The 25,239-nt window shown below is 41.8% G+C and overlaps 4 protein-coding genes across 6 annotated transcripts; 3 read left to right on the top strand and 1 right to left on the bottom strand.

The window, feature by feature from the left end:
* The first annotated feature begins 17 nt into the window (after positions 1-17).
* Positions 18-10,460, top strand: dhx57 (DEAH (Asp-Glu-Ala-Asp/His) box polypeptide 57). The gene is made up of 25 exons (XM_039792197.1): positions 18-90; positions 737-770; positions 870-1,055; positions 1,169-1,537; positions 1,687-1,890; positions 2,052-2,944; positions 3,051-3,235; positions 3,352-3,473; positions 3,812-4,007; positions 4,234-4,358; positions 4,542-4,675; positions 4,786-4,840; positions 4,995-5,203; positions 5,332-5,448; positions 5,554-5,650; positions 6,041-6,214; positions 6,406-6,606; positions 6,861-7,137; positions 7,332-7,427; positions 7,843-7,926; positions 8,043-8,180; positions 8,497-8,571; positions 8,685-8,819; positions 8,903-9,103; positions 10,317-10,460. Exons 3-25 carry the CDS (start codon positions 874-876, stop codon positions 10,458-10,460), a joined length of 4,413 nt encoding a protein of 1,470 aa, XP_039648131.1. The 5' UTR covers positions 18-90; positions 737-770; positions 870-873.
* Positions 10,461-11,522: 1,062 nt separating this feature from the next.
* On the top strand, positions 11,523-12,365 carry LOC120553391 (small lysine-rich protein 1). Its single transcript, XM_039791736.1, has 3 exons — positions 11,523-11,580; positions 11,747-11,800; positions 11,907-12,365. The coding sequence occupies exons 2-3, from the start codon at positions 11,798-11,800 to the stop codon at positions 12,162-12,164; spliced, it is 261 nt and encodes an 86-aa protein (XP_039647670.1). The 5' UTR covers positions 11,523-11,580; positions 11,747-11,797; the 3' UTR covers positions 12,165-12,365.
* Positions 12,366-12,399: 34 nt separating this feature from the next.
* On the bottom strand, positions 12,400-13,882 carry stmp1 (short transmembrane mitochondrial protein 1). Its single transcript, XM_039791738.1, has 3 exons — positions 13,721-13,882; positions 13,462-13,515; positions 12,400-12,984 (listed from the first exon to the last, which is right to left on the bottom strand). Exons 1-3 carry the CDS (start codon positions 13,733-13,735, stop codon positions 12,913-12,915), a joined length of 141 nt encoding a protein of 46 aa, XP_039647672.1. The 5' UTR covers positions 13,736-13,882; the 3' UTR covers positions 12,400-12,912.
* Positions 13,883-14,001: 119 nt separating this feature from the next.
* Positions 14,002-25,204, top strand: LOC120553389 (dynamin-1-like protein). Of its 3 annotated transcripts, none has more exons than XM_039791732.1 (19): positions 14,002-14,220; positions 14,621-14,762; positions 15,274-15,320; positions 15,404-15,475; positions 16,782-16,868; positions 17,244-17,406; positions 17,610-17,730; positions 18,112-18,243; positions 18,521-18,727; positions 18,941-19,061; positions 19,266-19,421; positions 19,524-19,613; positions 19,751-19,843; positions 20,505-20,558; positions 20,854-20,925; positions 22,305-22,436; positions 22,514-22,623; positions 24,151-24,310; positions 24,403-25,204. In XM_039791732.1, exons 1-19 carry the CDS (start codon positions 14,119-14,121, stop codon positions 24,457-24,459), a joined length of 2,118 nt encoding a protein of 705 aa, XP_039647666.1. In that variant the 5' UTR covers positions 14,002-14,118; the 3' UTR covers positions 24,460-25,204. The 3 variants fall into 3 exon arrangements, with proteins under 3 accessions (XP_039647666.1, XP_039647667.1, XP_039647668.1); XM_039791734.1 differs by lacking the exon at positions 14,002-14,220 and adding an exon at positions 15,033-15,069 and having other exon boundaries at positions 14,688-14,762; XM_039791733.1 differs by lacking the exon at positions 20,854-20,925.
* Positions 25,205-25,239: the final 35 nt, after the last annotated feature.

Raw genomic sequence — 25,239 nt, 5'->3', positions numbered from 1 at the left:
GGAAGAGAAACTTTGAACTCTGAGCTTCGACCTATGGCTTCAACCAATGAAAGAGATGCAGGCTACCGGTGGTCAGAACAACTTTTTCAGGTTTGTCCATACTTGTTTTAAAAAGTTAAGTATTTTCAAGTCGTTTTGTCGCTTATGATATAGGTCCATATATGTATGGCATTCTTAAGCATTTAAACCTCTCGACTTGACTTGTGAGAAAGCTGCTAGCTAGCATAGCTTGTTACAATCAGAAGTGAGCTTGCTAGCTGTTAGCTTGTTAGCTAGCTGAAGCTTGATACACTTTACAGACTGACGTGCGGCGTGCCACACTAACATTAAACAACACAATACCATGTTATTGCTGGTACCAGCTGTATCATGTTCATTTGTAACTTGCTAACAAAAACACACTGTCAGTCAGCCCGGCGTGGAGTTAAATGACCATCGCCCGGTTGGGTTGTAGGTCTGCATGCATCCGTTTGATTGTATAATTGTAGCCACCAGCGCTGTGTGTCAGCCACCATCTCATTGCTCACACTTGAACTGAAGTGCCACAACGAGCCGCCCCACAGCTATGTGCGACTCTGTGCACTACAGAGGATGTACAGTAGCTGCCTGCTCTGCCCGGGTTCGCAACTAGCAGCTCTCTCTGGCGTATCCAGGATTTTCTTTTCTTTTTTTTTTATATTTCAAGGAGGGCCGAAGCGATTTATTCAAGTTATGCATTTTATGTCTCTCTTCACAGATTGGTTGCTGCTATGAAAGGACATTAATTGAAGGTGAGTACGGCTGTGTATTTTAAGCAATACATGATGTGTTGGTGATGACTGCTAAAAAATATGCTATGGTAATGGAACTGATCATGTATGTTTTAACAGAGAAATGAATGCAAGGAGAAGAGGTGGGAAGCCAAACAGAGGAGGGGGGAGGTTTAACAAGTCAAAAGGAGGTGGAGGTGGAGGTGGTGGAGGCGGAGGCGGAGGTGGAAGTAAGAAAGCCGGAGCTGGTTGCTGGGATGACGGTGATGATTTCAGCCTTGAATTTGGACCCTCTCGTCCCAGCAGGTATACATTTATAGTGAAGGAATTAATTATCAGATTTAAACTTTTTCCTCCTTTACCCTCATCTCATCTGTTCCTCCTTCTCTCTCCCCCTGTTTACCTTACTTTGCCTCCAGACCTGGTAGAGGACGTGGTGCTGGGGGCCGTGGTGGTGGTGGTGGCGGCCGTGGTGGTGGTGGCAGCAGCCGTGGTGGTGGCCGTGGTGGCGCCAGGGATGTAGGCCGTGGTGGCGCCAGGGATGTAGGTCGAGGAAGGGGAGGTAGAGATCGAGACAGGGACGGCAGAAGCGATGGGAAAGGCAGCAGCGGCAAGGCTCTCCCAAGGTCCCTGGCAAGGACACGAACAAGCCCAATGTCGGGTGACAGCATCAGGCCGGAGATGAGCACCATGCCCTTGCAGAAGATCTTCATGACTGATGAGAACCAAGAACAACTCAAGGAGCTGCTGCGGAATCTGCAGACCCAGGACTTTGACGAGCCATATGAGTAAGTATATTCTACTAAATATACGTCAAATATGCTGCATCCTTTTATCAGTTCAAAAGAGACTAATTGAACTGCTAGAAAATATTTCGATTAAGTGATATTTTTCTACTGCAAGTCTACATGAACTCATTACATCCTCTCTGCCTTAGTGTATCTGATTCCGATTATTCGGGAGGAGAAGAGGATGAGGAGGAATTTGATGAGTTGGACCACCGCGATGAAGGCCAGTTTTGGGCCACTAATGATGAGCCTGTGGAGAGGGCAGAGAGCCCAGCATATGAGACAGAGTCTGACGATGAACGGCCCACCCCTGAACCTGTCATATCCTTATTTGCTATAGGAAAAATCTGCAGGTGATGTACAGATTTGGTTGTTTTGGAGTTGACAGTTATCTTGCATTTGATTTAAAGCAGGTGTTTTTTTTTCTGTGCTGTCAGGAAACTACAAAATTAATGTTGGTGCATATTTCCCTTGTCTCATAGCCCTTTTGTTTTCCTATCTTTTCTTTGTGTAGGTATGGGTTTGACAGGGAGCGCAGCAAGCAGGCATTGAAGTCTGGTGGAGGGGAATTCGGGGCCACTTTGGAACAGCTCCTCCAACAGGTTTTCAGGGAGCGCTACGGCCAGAAAGCAATTTCCCCTGATGGCCTGGAAGGGGTGCCTATGGATGAGTGTTTGAGCCAGAGGCAGGAGGAAGCTCTGGCTCTAACTGCCATTTATGGTGAGCGCTTCGGTGAGCGCATTGCTAATACAGTCTGGACAGTAACCCTAGACCTCTCATTCCTCTCAGACATAGCTGCCAAGAATGGTAGGCAATCCGGGAGTCGAGGTGGCGGAGGAGCCGTTAACATTCGAGATGTCTGCCGATTCTACTTGAAAGGACAGGGCTGCAGGTTTGGGGACAAATGCAAGTTTAAGCACCATCTCCCCACTAAAGGGAGATCTGGGGCTGGTTCCCCAGACCTGGAGGGCCCTAGCCAGCCTGGCTTCAGCAGCTATTCTCCTCCTGAGTATGAACTCGAGGTCCGTTTCCCTAAAGGCAACCGTTACCCATTTCAGGCACCAATAGTCGCCTTCAGCACCACCGACGAGTCATTCGGGGCTGCAGGGAGGATCAGCTTGACTGAAAGATTGTTTGGAGAAGCGTTGGCCGCAGCAAAGAGCAGCGAGCCTGTTGTTTACACCCTGATCACCTTATGTGAGGATGAATCTACTGTGAAGGAAGTGCTGGCCGTTAGTCATCACAAATACAGCTCGCCACCGCCTGTTGTAGTGCCTCCTCCCCCCTCTCTTGCCATGGCTAAGAGTGTGAGGAGCATTGCCTCTGAGGAAAGCAGGAATAGTAGTACTAATAATCATACCAACAGCAGAAGGACTGCTCCACCTACCAACCAGAGACCCGTAGATCGTGAGTCAACAATTATTATTTACTGTCCCTATTTCCACCAAGTAATGTAGAGCTCAACAGTGTATTTATGTGTATATGAGTTGAAATTCCACTCTTATCTTTGAAGTGAAAGAGACAGAAGAGGAAGAGGAGCAGGATGAGAGGGAGGATGACGATGAGAATGAGTCTGTTCCAGTTGAGACTGAAAGTTATGTCAATCTAAGGAAGAAAATGGTCACTAAACACAACCTGAAGATAGACAACCTACTGAAAGAAAATGGCAAGCTGTGTCGAGAGTTTAAAAAGAAACAGGTAAAAGAAGACTGTAATTGATTAAGAAATAACATCTTTACATTGTATCTTACTCTACATCCTCTCTAATGTGATATGTATTTTAATGTTGTTCTGTCCTCCTTCTGTTCACCCAGTCATCCGGGCGTTTCCGGTCCATGTTAGAGCAGAGGAGGAAACTACCGGCTTGGCAAGAAAGAGAAAACATCCTCGACCTGTTAGACCAGTGTCAGGTGCTGGTTGTCAGCGGGATGACAGGGTGGGTCACACAGGGCAGCATGAAGTGTTGGCATTCACAAAGACTGAATTGGGGAGAAATGCAATTTATACAAATGCGGTTTGGTTATAGACAAGGGTCTATGGAAAATTTGAAGTGGCTTCATATATTTCTAACTTGACTGTTATTATCAAGTGACTTAATCCACATTGTATACCCTCTTGATGTGATTCTTAAAATTATGACTTTGTTTTAATAACTCTAACACTTTCCTTTCATGTTTAAAAACAATTGCACAGCCATTCTTTTCCTGCCCTTTTCTCATTTTCACATATAAATAAGCTCAGCCTATTCATACCTCTCTGTGACTGTCTATGCAGGTGTGGTAAGACCACGCAGATCCCTCAGTTCATTCTGGACGCCTCATTAAATGGTCCAGCGCAGCAGGTGGTCAACATCATCTGTACTCAGCCACGCCGCATCTCTGCCATCTCTGTGGCCCAGAGAGTGGCACAGGAGCGGGCAGAGCGTCTGGGCAACTCAGTGGGCTACCAGATCCGCCTGGAGAGTGTTAGGGTACGGGCACGTTTGACTTGTACATCTAGTACGCAGGATTTCAAGCCATCGGCTTTTATGACTTAGGATAGGACTTACATATGTTGCATTGTTTTTAATTGCTCTTTAATGTTTTATGTAAAGCACTTTGAATTGCCTTCTTGCTGAAATGTGCTATATAAATAAAGCTGCTATTACAAAATAATGAGCTCTACCTCTCTTATCACTGACTCCTCTCTTTTGTCAGACGTCGGCCACCAGACTACTCTACTGCACCACAGGTGTGTTACTTAGGAGACTGGAGGGCGAGGCAGACCTCAAAGGCATCACGCACGTCATTGTGGATGAGGTTCACGAGCGAACGGAGGAGAGGTGAGAATACGCAGATCACTATGCATATGGTACAGGAAGTGTGCATTCAGGCTCATCTTCATGCGTTCTGAGCTGTCATTTAATTGCTTTAGCAATTTAGTCAAACAGGCAACTAATATTTACTTTTCTGTACCTGGTTTCTTGGTCACTGTCCGTCTCTCTATTTCATCTTCTCTCTGCCAGTGACTTCCTGCTGTTAGTATTAAAAGACCTGATTATGCAGAGGCCAGACCTGAAGATCATTCTAATGAGTGCCACACTTAATGCCAAACTCTTCTCTGAGTATTTCTACGACTGTCCCACTGTCCACATACCAGGTAATTATTCACTTGTGTTTATCTGTTTAAAGCATATGCATACTACATGATCAACCATGGATTTTTTTTTTTTTTTTTTCTCCCCACTCAGTAAATTTCTCTCATTTCAGGTCGTACTTTTCCCGTTGACCAGTTTTTTCTTGAAGATGCCATCGACAAAACCCGGCAAGTACATCTTCCTTCACTCGTATAATATTAAAAGCAAAGCTGATGAATATTAAAAAAATGGGTCTCAATAAATGTGTAAGGATGTACAGTAGTTAACTTTTAGTTTTTCTGCACTGTCTAAGTAGTTAAGTCAATTTTATTTATTTCCCAGGTATGCCATCGAGGATGGCAGCCCTTACATGCGCTCAGGGAAACAGAATTCGTCTTCCACAAGTGGACGAGGGAGAGAGCAAAGGGACATGGTGGACGACTTGGGTGATGACATGTGGAACTTCATGTCTCTTTGTAAGAAGGACTTTGTCAAAGACTCGATTCCAGACCAGCAGCTCAGCCTGCAGGATCTCACGGTCCGATACAAAGGTGAGTTAAGAACAAGTATCTTAAACAGCAAAGATCTGTTTTCTGGATTCTTAAAATGTGCTCATCCAAATGAACTGTTGCTGCCTGTTAATGCATACATGTTACATTTTGTTTTGCTGTTTATGCAGATACTAAGAAGTCTGTGCTGAAGACTATTGCTGCAATGGACCTGGACAAGATCAACATGGACCTGGTGGAGAGCCTGCTGGAATGGATTGTAGATGGAAAACATAACTACCCTCCAGGTAAGAACCGCCCATGTATACTCACTCCACTGGAAGTGAATTCAAGACTCAAAGTGTGGACTTTAAATTATGTTAGTTATGTAACCTTTTGGTTTCTGTATCCAGGTGCAGTGCTTGTGTTTCTGCCAGGCCTGGCTGAGATCAAGATGTTGTACGAGCAGCTCAAGTCCAACAGAATGTTCAACAACCGAGGCGCAAACAGGTCTGTGTCTGAACTTGTGTGTGCTTGCAGCAACTTCAATTCCTGTTATTGTTTGTGTTCATATTCCTGCTCTGTGGTATTTAGTTTTTTCTACTTTCTGGGGCAAACATGAATTTCTTGCCTTTAAAACCAAAAAAAAGTAGACAGTCATTAGTTGAATACAGGACTTTCACAAATGCACTCTATTATGAGTGGTATGTTCCATACTTTCTAATGGGGCCTAAAATCATGTAAAATCATCAGGTTTTTTTAAAATAGATTTTTTTCTTTTTTAAAGGGTTGGTAAATGGCAGCTGTGTGCTATTGGTATGAAACTTTTTCTTTTTACCAAATGGGTAAACACTTTACTAGTCAAATGCAAACTTGTGTGGATGTATTTTCCCTTGTTAGATGTGAGGTGTACCCACTCCACTCATCATTGTCCAATGAGGAACAGCAGGCAGTTTTCAGCCGGCCCCCGGAGGGTGTCACAAAGATTATCATCTCCACCAACATTGCCGAGACCTCTGTAACCATTGACGACGTGGTATATGTCATCGACTCCGGCAAGATGAAGGAGAAGAGGTAACCTCATGCTTAGCTTAAGTGAACAGATATTATGTTGATTCTTTCATGAATGAATTGTACCACATTTTTGTTCCCACACACAATAGGCATCCTGTAGTTTTAAAATCTGCTTATATATCTGATTTGACATGGATAATGTTGCAGAACTTGTTGTTTTTAAAATCTACATTTCTTGGTTATATTTTCAGGTACGATGCGACCAAAAGCATGGAGAGCCTGGAGGACTCGTGGGTTTCTCGGGCCAACGCTCTGCAGAGGAAGGGTCGAGCAGGTCGCGTTGCCTCGGGGGTCTGCTTCCACCTCTTCACCAGCCACTGCTTCCAACACCAGCTGGCTGAGCAACAGCTGCCTGAGATCCAGAGAGTGCCTCTCGAGCAGCTCTGCCTCCGGTACATCCATCTGTTTGCTTTTTGCACAATGCCAACCTGCATTTTTTGTAAATGCAAACTATAGCAGGTTATGTATGATATTGCTAGTAGGATTTATGCTTGGAAGTGGATGATTTATTGAGACAAATCACTAGGACAATGGAGAGAGGGTCTTCTCTCCAAATAGGCTTTATCTGTAGCACCATGTTGGATTTTAGGATATGCAAAACAATATATCCCCATGCTGGTATTTACCATTTCCCCCTCTCCAACAGAATCAAGATCCTCGACGTGTTTGCAGATCGGACGCTGGAGTCTGTGTTCTCTCGGCTCATCGAGCCCCCAGCTATGGGAAGCTTGGATGCAGCCAAGCAGCGCCTGCGGGACCTTGGAGCTCTAACCGCAGATGAGAAACTGACCCCGCTGGGCTACCACCTGGCCTGCCTGCCCGTCGACGTGCGCATCGGGAAACTCATGCTGTTCGGTGCCATCTTTCGCTGCCTCGACCCAGCACTCACCATCGCTGCCAGTCTGGCCTTCAAATCACCATTTGTAAGAAACCGCGTGCCACTGTTGAGAGACCATATGTGTCACTCCTCGGCATCACAATGCTGATTTTATAGCCCTAACCGTTTTCTTGATCTTTGTGATTATATTTTAACAAAGAAGAAACAACATAATGAATAATATAAAGAGTGTCTTCTTCTTCTATAGAAATACTTTCTATATTTGGTCCTGTTTTTCAGGTGTCTCCATGGGATAAGCGGGAAGAAGCCAATGAGAAGAAACTGGCCTTTGCCCTGGCCAGTAGTGACCATCTAGCTTTGTTACAGGCATACAAGGTACTGATTGGACTTATCTTTGTGGGAAAATAACACAAAAACTATTTATACAGTACCAGTCGAAGGTTTGGACACACTTTCTCATTCAAGTGAATAGTGAAGTGTGTCCAATGTGTTTCAATGTACCCTTTGAGGGAACTGTAATGAAGTTATTTAGTATCTGCATTTATATCTTAATTATAATATATTTACTTGTAGTAGTAGTATTATTATTATTATTATTATTATTATTATTATTACATCAGATGTATTTACTCCTTGTCATTTTATATGTATGTTCTTATGTTTTGGCAACACAGATGTATTTTTTTTGTCATGCCAATAACGCAACATGAAATTGAAATTGTGTCCAAACTTTCGACTGGTAGTGTATGTATATGTGATGTTGATGTGATAAATGTTCCCTCTGTTGCAGGGATGGTGCTGTGCTGCAAAGAATGGCCACCAGGCCGGCTTCCGTTACTGCAGGGAGAACTTCCTGTCTTGGCGGGGTTTACAGGTGAGGCAGTGCCGTCTGAAGCGCCTAATCTATTCTCTTCTACATGTGTGTAACAAATAAAGCAAAAGAAATGTCATACATTTCTTTAAAAAAAAAGTCTGTTGTGACCTGTGCAGGAGATCGCCAGTCTGAAGAGGCAGTTTGCTGAGCTGCTGTCTGACATTGGCTTCATCAAGGAGGGACTGAGGGCCAGGGTTATAGAGCGCATGTGCTCTAAAGGCACTGATGGTGTTGTGGAGGCCACCGGCCCCGAGGTAACACACACACACACGCTCTCTCGCTCTCTCTCTCTCTCTCGCTCTCTCTCTCTGTTGCTGGAAGTGTTTTTATTTGTTGTTCAAATACACGTTAGTGTATCAGTTGTACAATGTAGCTGTCTAGTACCTCTATCTGGCGTATTATATAGAGAATTGTTTCAATTATATAAGCTGCACTTCACTTGGAATTTTAAATAGAATGAGGCCACATACTTATTTCAGTCTGCTTTTAAGCACACGGATACTCAACAATCTAACCTTAGTCTTAAAGAGATTCGGATGATAATAATGATAAAATGTCATTCCTTTCCAGGCTAACCTGAACTCCGAAAACATCCGGCTGATGTCCGCCATGCTTTGTGCTGCCCTCTATCCCAATGTGGTCCAGGTGTATATTAATTATTTCTGTCATTGGAATAATAAACTGAAACTAGTGTAGAAAGTACCGTGTCTGCCATCTCTACTAGGTTTCACACTCCTGCGTGTGATCCTTTGTCCCAGGTACGAGCTCCTCAGGGGAATTACAAGATGACCAGCAAAGGAGCGATGAAGATGCAGCCCAAAGCCAACGAGCTCCGCTTCATGACCAAGGACGATGGCTTCGTCCACGTGCACCCCTCCTCTGTCAACTACACAGTGAGATAAAAGAGAAAAAGATGTGGTCTTGCATTCAACCGCTAGTTAGTGGCAACCCTTTGAGACTGTTCTTTGTGCCCCAGGTTCGCCACTACACTAGCCCCTACCTGGTTTACCACGAGAAGGTGAAGACAAGCCGCATCTTCATCAGGGACTGCAGCATGGTGTCCGTCTACCCGCTGGTGCTGTTTGGAGGCGGGCAGGTCAACATGGAGCTGCACAAGGGAGAGTTTGTCATCTCCCTCGACGATGGATGGATCCGATTTGCTGCCGCTTCTCATCAGGTCAGGGTTAAGAGATTTAGTAGTTTAGAATCACATGAACAAAGCTGTTTGGAATGTATTTGCGCATATTCCTCAAGTGGCTTTGTAAAAAAGTTTGAAATTTAGTTACACAGTAGTCTATGTGCACAACGTTCCACTTCCGGGATTGCTCCGGTGCCTGCGGAAATTCCACCGGGTGTCCCTCTTTTTTGGCCGGATGTCTGTTACCTTTCGCTTTCTTTGTGTTGGAATTTTAAACTCTGGTCGATTTATGAGGACTATGGTTAACTGCTCCTCAGATCTCTGCAGGGTAAACCCAGACAGCTAGCTAGACTATCTGTTAGAGGTGTGAATCTTCACTGATCTCCCGATTTGATTACGATTATCATGTCTTCGATTCGATATCTCGATGCATCATGATTCGTCAAATAATTTTTTCTATTAAAGCCATGTAGGATATTTAATTCATAGCTTCAAAAACAAAACATTCTGCAGTGCTCTAATACTAAATAAATTGGATACATAAAACTACAGCACTGAGCACATGGCACTTCCTGAATGTGCAAAACATAATCGAATATGTAAACAGAAATGTTGTTAGGCCTACATTAAATTGTAAACAGAAATTATCGATTATGAGCCCGCCGATTATCGATGCAGCATCGTCCATGTCCACGATTCGATGCATCGATTATTTGATTAATTTCAACGCCTCTATCTGTCCAATCTGAGTTTTCTATTCCGCGACTAAAACAACTTTTGAACGTACATACTGTATGTTCCACCAAAACAAGTTCCTTCCAGAGGCTATTTTGCAGTGGCAAAATTAGCGCCACCCATGATGATGTGATTGGTTTAAAGACATGCCAATAAACCAGAGCACGTTTTGCTCTCATCCCAGAATGCTGTGTGGACTAGCCAGACCCTCCTAGTTACACAGTGATATTTTGATGATAAATAAGCATGGCTCAAACCTTAGTGAGGGATGATGTTGTAAGAAGTTTTACGAGGACAATGCGCTACAGTTGCATATCTTGTCACATAAAATAATAGTAATAAGCATAATAATAATCAAAATGGCATTATACATTATGTGTCTACTGTACCCTGGTTAAAAAAAATAATTCCCGAGCAATAAAAGAACATTATTACAACTAAAATGCACACATTGACTGTGTAAGACAAAGAAAAGTACACTAATGAACTAGGCTCTGTAAATATGTGTGTTCCCCAGGTGGCGGAGCTGGTGAAAGAGCTGCGCTGGGAGCTGGACCAGCTGTTGGAGGACAAAATCAGGAATCCGAGCATGGACCTGTGCAGCTGCCCCCGTGGCTCCCGCATCATCCACATGATAGTCCAACTCATTTCTACACAGTAGCTCTTAATGCCCCCTTTTGAGCCTTTTTGTCACCCTCAAGGGCTTAAACACATGGAGCTCTGCGGTAAAAAAATGTAGTCTGCTCCTGCATCCCTGCCACAGTGATTTTGATAAATTTTTTTGTTGTCTCTATCAGACAGATGAGCAGAATAGATACTGTACTTGAAGTGAGATCCTCTAGTTGAAGTACTGCTGCCACCTGACACTTTATCATAGGTATCAGTTTACATGAAAAACAAAGCTATTGTGTTGCTGCACTGGAGGGTTTTTAAAGCAATTTTTGCCTTCAAAGAAAAAATTATGGCTCTATGCAGGTGATCTACAAACCTCCATCTTTGTTTTGCTGGAATAAAGCACTTCTTGCTATTTTTAAGTCTTATTGACACTTAAAAATGCAACACTAGAAAAGCTCGTTTTTTTGATGCCATACTATTACTATATGTGTGGTAAACTGGCACACAGTTGATGAATTGAATTTGTCAATATAATTTGTACACAGTGCATTTTTATTTTGGGTTGTGTCTCGCTCACAACTGAGAAGTTTCTTGGGTCCATATTGGATTTCGTATACTCTGTGACTGCATACTTGTTATGGTTATGAATATTTATTTGTTTTTTCGCATGAATAAGAGATCCAAGACCTTCTGCATTGTATTAGGCTGTTTTACATTCATTGAATGTATATGTTACAGTGATGTCAAAACTACACTTTCACAATGTAAATGCAAGGGCTTTTTAAATTGGGAGAATTTGGTGAGAATTGCCAAAGAATTTGAAAGCTTATTGTCTTAAGTGATTAATTCCACTGCACTAAAAAAATAAAAATAAAAAAAAACTGCAAAGATAGCTGGCTGTTGGCTTTTATTTTAATTCTAACGTTCAATTCTTACCATTTAGCTCTTGCCTTTTGCACTCATCTCTTGTTAAGCTTTGTGTTGTATGTGAAGCCTAGCTGCGTCTTGGATGCAACAAAGCATTTACAGACTTGGAGAGGCCAACCCCTTCATTCATGGGTGAGTCTGATCTGTCTCTACGACAACCGGACATAAACAAATGGGGTATCACTGTCCCAGTTGAAGCCAGTCAGTTGCCAGTTACAACAGTGCCAAGTCCAAAACTGGTAAGCTATAAGTATATATTTTTAATTCGTGACAATTTCAAGCGCTGAAGCTGTTTTGAGAAAGCACTTTTTTTATCTAGCCATTAAATCATATTGTTTGTCTGGAAAAAAAAAAACATTGATTGTTAATTATAGCATTCTTCTGTATATGCATCTCATTTTACAGATGGGTAAATAATCTCTCATCCTATTGGAAGTGACCCTGACATCTTCCACCATGGTAAAGTATACCTAACAATATAGACTATCAGGGCTATCCACACTATTTAATACAGTCAAAGTAGAAGAACCAAACCTAAATGGACCGCTTGTATTTTTCTTCAAAGCCCACCAAATCCAGGAAATCAAGGTCCCACAGTTCTAGGCCCGCCAAGAAGACTGGGAGTCCAAAAACACCCAAAAAGAGGTCCTCTAGTGCCAAATCCACCAAGACAGAGGTGGACATCCTCAGCCCAGCAGCCATGGAGAATGTCTACTACATTTCTCACAATGCAGTGGATTGTCTGGAGTTCAGAGGCTTTGGGTGGCCAAATTCAAATAAAAAGAAGAAAAAGAAGGGAACAAAACGGAAGAAGAAAAAGTAAATTATAATTTTTGCCAAACAAATGTAAATTTCCCCTCCCTTTGGTTAAAATGTGTTTAAGTTTTAAATACCTTGCTGATGGCCCCATCTGGTGGACACATTTGTAGTAATACAGCGAGTATACCAAGTTTTGACTGTTGTGGAACCAGTGCAATGCAGATGTTTTGTTTTTCTTCCACAAATTCATACAGCAGTGCAAAATTGTGCCAGGAAATCTTCATTCATGAAGCAAAGACTTTAAAGTCATAAACAGCAACTTTATTGTAAGCTGAATGATTCAGAATTGTTTGCACGAATGTCAAAATTTGGCAATTATTGATACACTGGAAGCTTATAGAATACAACAGAAGAGAGCAATTGCATGCTCTGTTAATATTCACTTTAGAGAACATTATATGCACTTAATGTGAAGATAAACAGCTGTAGGTTAAAACACCCCAGTACATCTGAGAAAAGGACAGCAAACAGTGATGTGATACTGGACTTTAAAGTGATCCCATTAGTTAGTCGTAACATTCTTTAAATCCAGTCTTTGCACAATTTATCTTATAAAAATAGGCTACGATGAGAACATGCCTATAAAACTATGGAAAGAAACAAATACGGTTCCAGGCACTGTTGATATTCTCATACATATTTTACCATATCAGTCCATTTATCAAATGTACACTCATTGTACCATAACACTGTAAAATAAATAGTTTCTTCAGAGGGCATCTGTTCATGCTTGTGACATGGTCCCAGTTCGCTCACTCTGGGGGCTTCTTTTTGGCCTCCACGTCTTTCTTAAAGGCTTCGATTTTCTTGGCTATGTTGGGAACCTAGAAAAAAACAGTGCTGTCAATACAATCTGATGCACTCATACAGTTGCCAGTTTATTAGGTACATCTGGTTAAAACTAATGCAGTCTACTGCAACAGTCCTGCAATAAATCCTTTACCTACATAAAGGTTACAATGTTCCATTTTTGTTGCTACTGGCTTAGAGAGGTTCTGATTTAACTTTAAAACCTTTTCCATTCTACTGACAGGTGTTCCTAATATGTCAGACCTATATAAACTGTATAGGAGCATGGCCTTATGATTGGTCATAAAGTGGAATCCTCAACTCTCTAAAACAGTTTCAACTAAAACTTACATTATAACATACATGAAGGTATGATTCATTGCAGGACTGCTTTATTATTATTTATGTATTTATTTTTGTTTTTTGGGGGGGGTAGAGATGGGTCAGTATGAACAGCAGATAACTCGTTGAATTCCAATTATGAATGTTTGTAAAAAAAAAAAAAAACTTACCTCATAGTTTTGAGCCAGATACATCCCCACAACATTTCCCAAGGTAAAGCCGGCCTGGAAGACAAACAACAAATGTCATTTAAGGCCAAGATTACTGACTTAACATCTCCAAAATTTCAGGGACTTTCAATTAACACCGTCAAGAGTTTTGACAGCAAGTTTTGCTGACACGTTAGCTAGCTAACGTTAGGCTAGTTTCGCATCTCTTAGCATCCTGGTAAACGTCGATGTCATGCACGATAACGTCAGTTTAACTCACCAGGAACTGTAGCATGGTGGAATAACGAATGGTTGGCAACAGCAGATTGACTTACTGACTTAAAAGTCAGACAGTAGATAAGATAAAGGTTAGAACGAGGAAATCAACCAATCTACTTGGCTAACGAAGCTAGTCCGTCACGGTCCGTCATCAACAGTAGTATACGCGTGCGCGACTCGCGTTATTTTCAGAGCACAAGTACTGTAGTCTTTTCCTCAGCCTGAGATGTCCTTGTTCCGAGCTGTTCCCCATTGTAGAACTACAACTCCCAACACCATACAACGTATCGTCCATCCAATGGGTGTTGTTGCAATGGTGGTGTCAGTGGGACATTGAATGACTTTGGCTCCATCGAAAATATCTAGTTGTATTAATAATTTGATTCATAAACCGCGAGCATGGAGGCTCTTATCCCCGTAATAAACAAGCTCCAAGATGTATTCAACACAGTGGGAGCGGATATCATACAACTGCCGCAGATAGCAGTGGTGGGGACTCAGGTAAAATGCTCTGACTGTGTGCACTTCTGTGATACAGCGGCTGTCATGCTAGCTAGATAACCGTGCTTTACCATAATGCATGCACAGTTACCGATAACATTATTAGAATAAATATCTAATATTAATAAATATTCAGATACCAAAATGTGTTGAGGCTACACAGAGACGCAGGCGTTTCCGCTAAAAGCCCACTTTGAGATGGACTGCTGCAAATTCTCATTTGCAAAGTCTGCAGTGAAATCTATTTTGATCGTCTTCAGTGCTTAAGAGCCTCATACACACACTAACCACTGTTAGCCAAAACCGGGCCATTGCTGGACCTGTTAAATCAGAAAGTAGATGTAGTCTTTGGTTCATCCTTCATCCAACTCATGTGTCTATCTGTGTTTTGTGTCTCCAGAGCAGTGGTAAGAGCTCAGTGCTGGAAAGCCTGGTGGGCAGGGACCTGCTGCCCCGTGGGACTGGTATCGTAACCAGGCGACCTCTCATCCTCCAGCTGGTCAATGTAGATCCTGGAGATGCAAGGAAAAATGATGACAGTGGTAAACCCCAAAATCTCTCAAATCTCAGTAGTGTTTCAGACCAAGGAACCCAGTAATTAGTCCACTGTTGCCTCAATTATTTTATATGCTGTCTGGATTCTTGCAATAAATCATCATACATTTCAAGTTCTTTATGCTAATAAACCCACACGTAGGGAACAGGTCTATTGTTTTTTGTGTGCAGCTTGAAAAAAGTCCTATAAATTGCTCAGTGTACAAGCACCAGGTTTACATTTCTGTCTCTGTCACTGTGTTTCTAATTATTTTCAGATGCTAGGGAGTGAAAAAGCACTGTGCCTTCACAAAGGTGCATTGTACAGGTGTCTTCACATTCAATAACCTAGATTAGCCTCTTATAGTTCTGCTCCCTCCTCCTCAAAGCCACCTTGCATTTCTTAGCCTTAGTAGTTGTCTTTGAGGTTGTAATAGCTAACACCTGTTTTTTTTCTTCCTTTTTTCGAGAACGCTATGCTATAACTGTAACCCACACTGTTTTTATTATGTGTCACAGGCAGAGAAGGTGACGAGTGGGGCAAGTTTCTGCACACAAAAAATCAGGTATGAACTTCAGGATACCAAATATTTAATTAATACGCTGGACCCTTGCTTGTCTTTATGTTATTTCTTTTTGCTTTTTGCAGATCTTCACAGATTTTGAAGAAATCAGGCAAGAAATTGAAAATGAAACAGCACGAATATCAGGCAATAATAAGGTGAGACATGGATGGAAGATGGAGGGGTTTACATCTATACTGTTAAACGAGGAACTCAAAATGTTTGGGCACGGGCATTGCTGTTGATGGGAAACAAATCTATAATGCATATTATCCTCATAAAACGTGTCTAGTAGTAAATACAGTTTGCTTATAAACTCATTAAGATATGTTAAGTGAAGTCCCGTGACTAACACATTTAAAATGAATTAAAATTAATTCAGACCCAATGACATGAAAGCATACATACTAGTCTCGCATTGCCAGACCCTCCTCCACAGCGCTGGGTCTGGCGAGACCACACAGCATTCCGGGATGGCAGAAAAACATGCTCTGTTTTTTTGGCATTTCTTTAAACCAATCACAATTGTCATGGGCGGCACTAAGCGTCACACAGAGCAACAGCGCCTCTGCAAAATAGCCTCAGGAAGGAACTTGTTTTGGTGGAACATTTGTACGTTCAAAAGTTGTTTTAGTCTTGCAACAGAAAACTCAGATTGGACAGATAGTCTAGCTAGCTGTCTGGGTTTACCCTGCAGAGATCTGAGGAGCAGTTAACCATAGTCCTCATAAATCCACCGGAGTTTAAAATTACAACACAAAGAAAGCGGAAGGTAACAGACATCGTACGAAATGAAAGACATCTGGCGGAATTTCCGGCGGCATCTGAATAATCCCTGAAGTGGAATGTTGTGGATATAGACTAAAACATACACTTGACTTATATATAGGGAAATAGCCATGAGCTAAGAAAACTGTGTTTCACAGCAGAGATTATATAATATGTGTATCAAATTTAAGCCCACAGTGGAACTTTTTCTTTTTTTGGGGGGCTTTTCCTACTTTAATTGATAGAACACAGTGGACAATTTTAATTATTAATTAATTATAGCAAAAACATGTTGGCATGTAGCTTAGGGCTACTGGGGCTGGAAGGGTTTGGAGATGCTTCTAGAAAGCTGAAAGGAGGGCAAATGTAAAAAAGACTTGCTCTCATCTAGCTTTGTAAAACCTAAGGTTATTTACATGTCCATCTCCAAATACATGGATGCTAAGCTCTGTGGTATGTAACGCTAATACAGGAGGCACAAACAGGGGCTATTAGCAGTGTCAAAAAAGCAACATGAGGGTTTAAATATTACCTTTTATTTATAATAATAATAATAATAATGATAATAATATCATCAGATTGTACTCTGCCAAACGGCTTTTTTAGAAACATATTTTTTACATGGCTGTACTTGTCTGTGTAGCTGAGCTGTTAAATACACAGTACACGTCTATTTTTTTTCTTGTCCCTCTGCAGGGGATCAGCGATGATCCCATTCATCTGAAGATATTTTCTCCTCACGTTGTCAACCTCACTCTGGTGGATCTGCCGGGAATTACTAAGGTGACACATGCTGTACTTCCTACTCCCTAAGACAAGACTTTGATCATCTCGTACCCCTGGGGACATTTGCTATACACCCCCACACACACACACACACACACTAAAATGCCTAAAAAAACATGATATACCAGATAGGCCTTGTCACTGGTCGATGCTTTTGTGTATTCGATATTTGTAGAATTTGTAACTCTTTCTTGATACTTCTAAACTAAGTGCTGTCAAAGCCCAAGTGTATGCAGGCTTTGATTCTGCCATCATTAGTCTCACCCCCCCCCCCCTCCCCCTCCTCTGGTTGAACATGTGTTAAAGTAGTTTCTAATGAATCAAACTGAGATGTACTGTGTCTTTTCTTTTAATTGGTATTGTCCCCTCCAGGTGCCCGTGGGTGATCAGCCTAATGACATCGAGGTTCAGATAAAGGATCTAATCCTGAAGCACATCTCCAACCCCAACTGCATCATCCTGGCTGTCACTGCGGCTAACACAGACATGGCCACCTCAGAGGCCCTCAAGGTGGCCCGGGAGGTCGACCCTGACGGTAAGAAAAACAAAAAAAAGCAAGCCATTACCCAAAAACCATAATCATAATCTAATTGATTTCAGTGAGAATCAACCTTTTATTGGCTGAATTTTCACCATCAATTGTGACAAAAACAGTAAATGGTAAAATGATGACTAATATTAGTACAGTAAAAACTGTATTTGTGATAATGATCTTTGTGAATGAATGTGACTGGACAGGCAGGAGGACACTGGCTGTGGTGACTAAGCTGGACCTGATGGACGCCGGCACTGATGCTATGGACGTACTGATGGGCAGAGTCATTCCTGTCAAACTGGGCCTCATTGGAGTAGTCAACAGGTCTGGAAAGCTATATTTACCGTACTGAATATACTATGAAATGATCCATCACTCATAGTAGAGATGAGTGCGTAATGATAGAGATGAGAGGCTCAATAGAGATGAGTATAAGGAATTTATTGTGGGATGTTTAAGCATTATAAAAAATTCATACCTGCTCGAAATCCATTATCATTGAGGTCGGTGTAATGAACTATTTTATGTACAAAAACGGATACAATCAATTCATACATAATACATACATATGTCCTATAATCATGATATACTACATTAGGCAGCAGAAGATATGATATATTGAAATATATAAGTCCATATGTCCTCAAATGTATTTTAAATACCTTTTATTGCCCAGGACTCATTTTTGGTGTATTGTATTTAAAGGAGCCAGCTGGACATCAACAATAAAAAGTCTGTGGCCGATGCCATTCGTGACGAACATGCTTTCCTGCAGAAGAAGTATCCCTCTCTCGCCAACAGAAACGGAACCAAATACCTGGCCCGAACCCTTAACAGGTAAACGTGATTATAAATACTACCTTAAAAACTGTGAGAATAAGATGCAACACACATATAGTATAGGTATGGACGTAACATTTTACCACAAAACATTTAAGTTATGTCAGCATCAGCCAGAAGCAGTTATGAATTACTGCATCAGAGAAAAACAGCCATCAGAGACAGTCTTTCATGCAGACAATAGCTGTTTAGCTTGACAAATCACAGCTCAGAATATAATTTGACATATGTGCATAAAAGCTGAACCCTCTGCCCTTTACTTCCATAACGGCAGGTTACTGATGCATCACATCCGAGACTGCCTCCCTGAGCTGAAGACACGGATCAACGTCCTGGCAGCCCAGTATCAGTCCCTGCTCAGCAGCTACGGCGAACCTGTGGAAGACCAAAGTGCCACCTTGCTCCAGCTCATCACCAAGTTCGCCACAGAATACTGCAACACCATAGAGGGCACAGCCAAATACATCGAGACGGCAGAGCTGTGAGTTCCGGTGCCTCTCCTCCGCTCAGCCACAGGGTGATGCTGTTGATCCAGTGCAGTGAAAATGAGCAAAACAACTGCATTGGTTTCATCATTTACAATGATACAACTTATGAGTTGAGGCACGCACAGAGTCTTTGAAGGAAGAGCTGAAAGGAGAGTAGGCCTGGGGGTTCACATCACAGCTAATATACCCCCGCTGCTGTTTTTCAGGTGTGGTGGAGCCCGAATTTGTTACATATTCCATGAGACTTTTGGCAGAACATTGGAGTCTGTGGATCCTTTGGGAGGACTCAGCACCATAGACATCCTAACCGCCATAAGGAACGCAACAGTGAGTGCTGCTGCATTATCCCATGAATGTGACATCATTAGGGGCACTGAAGTTTATCCTGTCATCGTTTAGTTCAGTGAGCTATCGCAAAGCAACTTTAATTTGTAACATACAGTCTATTCTGTTGCTTTTGTATCTCCCTTTCACGCAAGTTGCTCTGGGTAAAAATTGCTAACCTGCAGCTCCCTCCTCCCCTTACGTCAGGGCCCACGTCCGTCCCTGTTTGTGCCCGAGATTTCCTTCGAGCTGTTGGTGAAGAAGCAGGTGAAACGCCTGGAGGAGCCCAGTTTGCGCTGCGTGGAGCTGGTCCACGAGGAGATGCAGAGGATCATCCAGCACTGCAGCAACTACAGCACACAGGTAATCAGCTCTGCTCACTTCTTCGCAGGTATTGATCTTTTCCTCACACACAAACACACACACACACACACACATTCATATTGATAATGTTTTGTCCTGCAGGAGCTGCAGAGATTTCCCAAGCTGCATGAGGCCATTGTGGAAGTAGTCACTTGCCTCCTGAGGAAGAGACTGCCTATCACCAATGAGATGGTACCGTCACATTCATCTCGTTTTGCCTTTGTGCTTTCACAGCCTGCAGTCATTATCTTTGAGGTTGCCGTGTTTAATAAGAAGCTGAATCAGAACATTTGCTTGATAATTGAAGTTGTCGTCTCTTCTTGTCATAGGTGCATAACTTGGTGGCAATAGAGCTGGCCTACATCAACACCAAACATCCCGACTTTGCAGATGCCTGTGGGGTCATGAATAACAATATAGAGGTCTGTACTCGTAACAAAATACTCTCACATACATACATTTTTCTGGCAGACTCAAGAAAGAAAGGGTGTGAACCTGATATTGCTTATTTATAGGCCTGATATTATATATTAATATTTTTAGGTTTATAAAAAGTATTAAATGCTGTTAAATCTGAATTTATAGAAGCAAACAGAAGCTGAAATATTTAACTACCTAATTGCTTAATTTAACCAATTTAAAGTAATAATTTCAACTTTTACAATTATAAAAACCTGATTTTAAGTTTTTGTTGTTCACAAATTTAAATAGAACAAGGGTCAAATATATTTAAAATAAAACTGTATTCTAGTGGGATTTTTAGATCACAAATTAATTGAATTTAACCAACTTAAACATACAGCTTTTCAAATATTTGACTCTTGAATTTGCCTTCTGGAATTCTTTAAAAGGGGAATCTAAACCACTTAAGTTCACAAATTAAAGTTCACAAATAGGTATTCAGCTTCTTATAAGATTTAAATTATTAAGGCACTTATTTGCTTCCATAGCAATGTCAAGAAACTTTTTCTTTAAGAAGGAGGTTAATTGCTTTCAGTATGAGTTTTTAAGTGAATTATCTAACCTACTTTCCTTGGATGTGCTGAATCATTTGTACTAACACGTGTTCTTGTGTATTTGTAGGAGCAAAGGAGAAACAGGATGAGGGAGCTGCCTGCTGCCGTGCCCAGGGATAAGGTAGAAGAAACAACCTTATTTTAAAATACAAAAACAGTAGATTATGTGTTCCAAAACTTGGTGGCAGTCTGCAGCGTCTCGAGCATAAATTGGACTTGTGCATTGTTAATCACTCATAGCACTACAGGATGAAGATCTGTGAACCGAATGCCTCGGATATTTTCCATCGAGGAATTTTATCCCTCATCTCCTTAGAAAGTCTGCTCTCCTCCCCTCAAATGACTGTCTCTCCACATTTCTCCTCAGTGTTATTTTTTTTTCTCTCTCTCCATTCCTGCTCTCATATTTCTGCTAGTCTGTTGGCAAAGGCCCGGCTGGCCCAACTGTGGTTTCTGGCGAGCCTGGAGCAGACATGGATGGTGCCAAGGTGGGCACTTAAGCAGCTCGCTGGCTCTGTACGGGGCTGGGATGGATTGATGGATGGATGGATGGATGGATGGATGGATGGATGGATGGATGGATGGATGGATGGATGGATGAGCATGGGCTGCTGGCATGCACTTTGATCTTTGTCTGCTGATACCATGCTCTTGTTTGGCTCTCCCTCAGCCTGTGTGCACTAACAATCGTGTTTCCTGCAGAGTCTTTGTCCCCAAAGTTGGTTCACCTGTCTCCCAGAAAATGCCTTCCTCTTCCTCTGTGTCCTTTTCCAACCTCTTAACACTTTGGTTGCCCTGTTTTTTGTACTGAGTTTATAGTAGTTATGTGATAGTGGAAGTTCTACCACTGTGCATCATCTACCCAAGGCTGTAAGTGCATATTTTTAGGACAATGTTTTTTTTTATTTTATTTTTTTTAGGGATGACAATGTCGATCAGTTGGTCAGTCCACCACTTTGGTCCAGACTGAAATATTTCAACAACTATTGAATGGATTGCCATGAAATTTTGGTCACGGTCCGAGAGGAAAATTCAAGGATCACCAAAGCAAGTAGGACAAAACCTACTTGCTTTGGTGATCCTTGAAATTTCCTCTCGTGCCACCATGAAGTTGACATTTGTGTTTTTTGTGAAATGTCTCAACAACAGTTGGATTGATTGCCATACTATTTTGGTACAGCCATGCATGTTCCCCTCAAGATGAATTGTAATACCTTTAAACCCCTTAAATTCATCTACTGCCATTATCAGGTGAAACATTTTAATTTGTCCAATTCTTTAGTTTATGACCAAATATCTGTAAAACTGACATTCCCGTCAGCCTCTGCTGTACTTTGTGTTCAATGCTAATTGGCTAATGTTAGCTTATTGTACCTGCTTTACACTTGCATGTTAGCATTGCCATCGTGAGAATGTAAGCATGCCGATGTTAGCATTTAGCTCAAAGCACCATTGTGAAATACAATGTTACAAAGCCGTAGCATGGTTGTAGACTTTTTGGTTTACTGCATTGCCTATCATGTTTTCTCTTTAACATAGTCTTTTAATAGTTGAGTTAACTTCCTTTCTCTGAGCAGTGGAGGGGTATTTCCAATTTCCGCTCCAAAACAAAGACATTTCATTTTGTCAGTGCACTATGCTTGATTTTAAATATTTATTTACTTTCAATTTCCTTTAATACATTTTTGTGTACAGGCCTGTGTTTGCACTATTTCATTTGAACCGGTCAAGGTTATTATGCTCCATTCCTTAACCATCCTCTCCCTGTGAATTCTAATGATAACAGAAGGGTGCTGTTCTAATCATTTGGTGGCCTGTGAGGTGTGATGACTGTTCATCTTCATTTTTCGTGTTCCTGGCTCCTCAGGCTCCAATAACAGGACCCCAGGGTGAGCAGGACGGCACAGGGAACTGGAGGGGGATGCTGAAGAAAGGAGAGGAAGCCCCCGGCTCCGGACCTGGAAGCCCCCTTAAAGGAGTTGTCAATCTGCTTGATGTGGTAACTAAACATAAGCCTATCAGCATGCCCCATTATGAAGATAACAGTACTTTTCAGTTTCCCCTTTTCCCCTTAAGCCCGTGCCGGTTGCCAGGAAACTGTCGTCACGTGAGCAGCGGGACTGTGAGGTCATCGAGCGCCTCATCAAGTCTTACTTCCTCATCGTTCGCAAGAATATCCAGGACAGGTAAGTCAGCTAGCTCGTCTTTAAAGTCTGTGATTTTCTATATTTTGTATTGTCAACTAACCCCATGAAAAGACCAACAATGGTGGCCGGGTTGGATCAGTGGTAGAGCAGGTGCACATATACTAAGACGCAAGAGGTCCAGGGTTCGAATCCAACCTGTGACAATTTCCTGCATGTCTTCCCCCTTCTCTCTCCCCTTCTCACCTCGCTGTCCTGTCAAAAATGAAAGGCGGAAAAGCCCAAAAAATAATCTTTAAAAAGAAAAGACCAACAATGAATTTACTAACTGTGTAGCCATTACTGATGTAGTTTATTCCTCTGTACCATAAAGCTCCAATACTGTCCAAGAACTAAATTAAATTAACACACCAATGTTTATTTCTGATGCAAGATTCAAAGAAGTAAAAAACGCGGAAACCTGGCTAATAAGCTCCACTGGCGTGTGTAATGCCACTTCCGACCACCAGGTGGCAGTGTGGTCTAGCTACAGTAATAGATTGTCTTGAATGATTAGCTGCAAAAGAAGAGGAAAAACACCTGTGACACCTGGTGTCCACCGAGTACGTGAGTTATTTAACTATCATTTGATAAACCCAAGTTTCCTTTATATAAATTAGACAAAATTACAGTTAGCAACTTCTTTTAAAAAACCTCCATGTGATGTATTAGTAGGCTGTTGTGTTTGCGTTTACGCCGATAGGGTGTTGTCATTTCTGGCGAGAATTAGCTGGGTCACTGTATGCTGCTAGATTTCAGCTGGAGCCTTTCTCACCGAGCGTATTGTTATAATAATTATCATGATGTTTGACTATCAAAAAAAAAAGGTGCACCAGAGAACGCAAGTGTTGAAATGTACATGTTGAAAATAACTGTTCCCAGCGCCTGCAGGCTATTCTCGCGATAATTATAAAACAGGCAAACTCGGTTGGCGCACGCTGTCTCGTTATGACCTCATCAAACATGACCTACATTTTAATGTGCACTGTAGTTTAGTTTGAGTCAATACCACATACAACCTGCTGCCGTCAATACTCAACAGCAAATCTAAATAGTCCCCCAAAAAATGCAGTATTTACTCCTGTTTGAGTAACATTTGCCATAAAGTGTAGGGCCCAGCTGTTACTTACTGTTAATTACTGAGCCTTTTTAAAAGAATGAACTATTTAAAAACAGTTTGTAAAAAATAATGTCAGAAGGAACCAAAATGCTTGGGGCTTGGAGCCATAGACAGGATAGGGAAGTCAGAAAGTATTGAGAGAAAAAACAACCACATTGTTGTTGAGATTTTAATGGATTTATTTACAATAAAAAATATAAAATGCCACATTTGATTTTTCTTTTGCCACATTGTTGGAGTGTAGGGCCCTCTAGAGCCCAATATGGAGAAATGTATTGTATTTAAGTAATAGCTCGTACTTTGACAGCTCAACCACCTGCCGTGTCAAACTTAACCCCCTCCATTACCAGGCCATCCTGCCTTCTTGTTCTCAACCATCTGTTCGCTCCGTTTCCTCTCTTCCCTCGCAGTGTGCCGAAGGCAGTGATGCACTTCCTGGTCAACCATGTGAAGGACAGCCTCCAGAGCGAGCTTGTCGGCCAGCTGTATAAATCTGGCCTCCTCAACGATCTGCTGACTGAATCAGAGGACATGGCCCAGCGGCGCAAGGAGGCCGCAGACATGCTACAGGTAACAGACGCCCACCTTGTAGTGTCTAGCTCTTCATGATGAATTGAGGTTCCTTTATCAGCCAATTCATTGTTTCTTTATTTTGTCCACAGGCGTTGCAAAAAGCTAGCCAGGTGATCGCTGAGATCAGGGAAACACATATGTGGTGAAAAGTCAACAAAGGGAGCTGAACCTGATCCGCTATCTCCTCATGCTGAAAGGACTGACGCTTTATGCACGCATCATGTCTGAACAATAAGTTTAGATTTGTAACCATGGAAATGCACTGTCCTGATCCCTGCTCAAAGTAGGTATATTGGCTCACACGCTACCTGAAAGAAATGTAGGTAATTATTTATTTAAAATATGTGGTGTTGTCTGGAATACATGAAAATGCACTACTTATTTTAGCTAATGTTAAAAATAAGATTTTGTGCAGTCAAAGGCAACTTACTTTTCATTTTTAACAGACTGTGGTTAACCAGTGTGAAAATGAAAAATGTTTAAGTCATTTTGGCAGCTCCACAAATCATTACATCGTGTTTGGACTCTAGTTAGGAGTAGCTTTGATGTGTCTGGAACCATAGAAGTCATAGTGTAACAATACAGCAGGGATTAGAATTCAAATACACTAGTTGCAGCAAATGTTAGTCCTCTTGCCTGTGTACATACTCCATCAACTTTATTTTTTTTTGCACTGTTGTCACCACACTGTACTGTATAGAAAGTCCCTCACCCTGACACTATATTGCTATCAGAATACTTGTGTAATTGTGTGGATAATGTTTCAGATTGCTGCAGTAAGTCTTACTATTATATACATATCGCTGCCTACATGTAAAATGTATGGTGCACTGTGGTTCTTTGTGTATGGTTCCCAGAAGAATAAATTGCGGTATTTTATTGCCAGTTGAATGACCTGGATTTATTTGCTTTTAAACTGAGGGGAT

Source organism: Perca fluviatilis, chromosome 23 (assembly GCF_010015445.1).
Source record: "Perca fluviatilis chromosome 23, GENO_Pfluv_1.0, whole genome shotgun sequence".
Classification (NCBI taxonomy): Eukaryota; Metazoa; Chordata; class Actinopteri; order Perciformes; family Percidae; genus Perca; species Perca fluviatilis.
Note: the sequence above shows the minus strand (reverse complement) of the source record. Positions and strands in the feature narration are given on the sequence as shown.

Bases quoted from the DNA above. Each gene is read 5' to 3' on its own strand.
- dhx57 (XM_039792197.1), top strand. From the start codon at position 874: ATGAATGCAAGGAGAAGAGGTGGGAAGCCAAACAGAGGAGGGGGGAGG. The intron at 5,651-6,040 runs GTCTGTGTCTGA...TTCCCTTGTTAG, and splicing joins AACAACCGAGGCGCAAACAG to ATGTGAGGTGTACCCACTCC. The intron at 8,572-8,684 runs GTGTATATTAAT...CCTTTGTCCCAG, and splicing joins TCTATCCCAATGTGGTCCAG to GTACGAGCTCCTCAGGGGAA.
- stmp1 (XM_039791738.1), bottom strand. The intron at 12,985-13,461 runs GTAAGTTTTTTT...GTTTTTTTCTAG, and splicing joins ATCTGGCTCAAAACTATGAG to GTTCCCAACATAGCCAAGAA.
- LOC120553389 (XM_039791732.1), top strand. From the start codon at position 14,119: ATGGAGGCTCTTATCCCCGTAATAAACAAGCTCCAAGATGTATTCAAC. The intron at 14,763-15,273 runs GTAAACCCCAAA...TATGTGTCACAG, and splicing joins AAGGAAAAATGATGACAGTG to GCAGAGAAGGTGACGAGTGG. The intron at 22,624-24,150 runs GTAAGTCAGCTA...CTTCCCTCGCAG, and splicing joins CGCAAGAATATCCAGGACAG to TGTGCCGAAGGCAGTGATGC.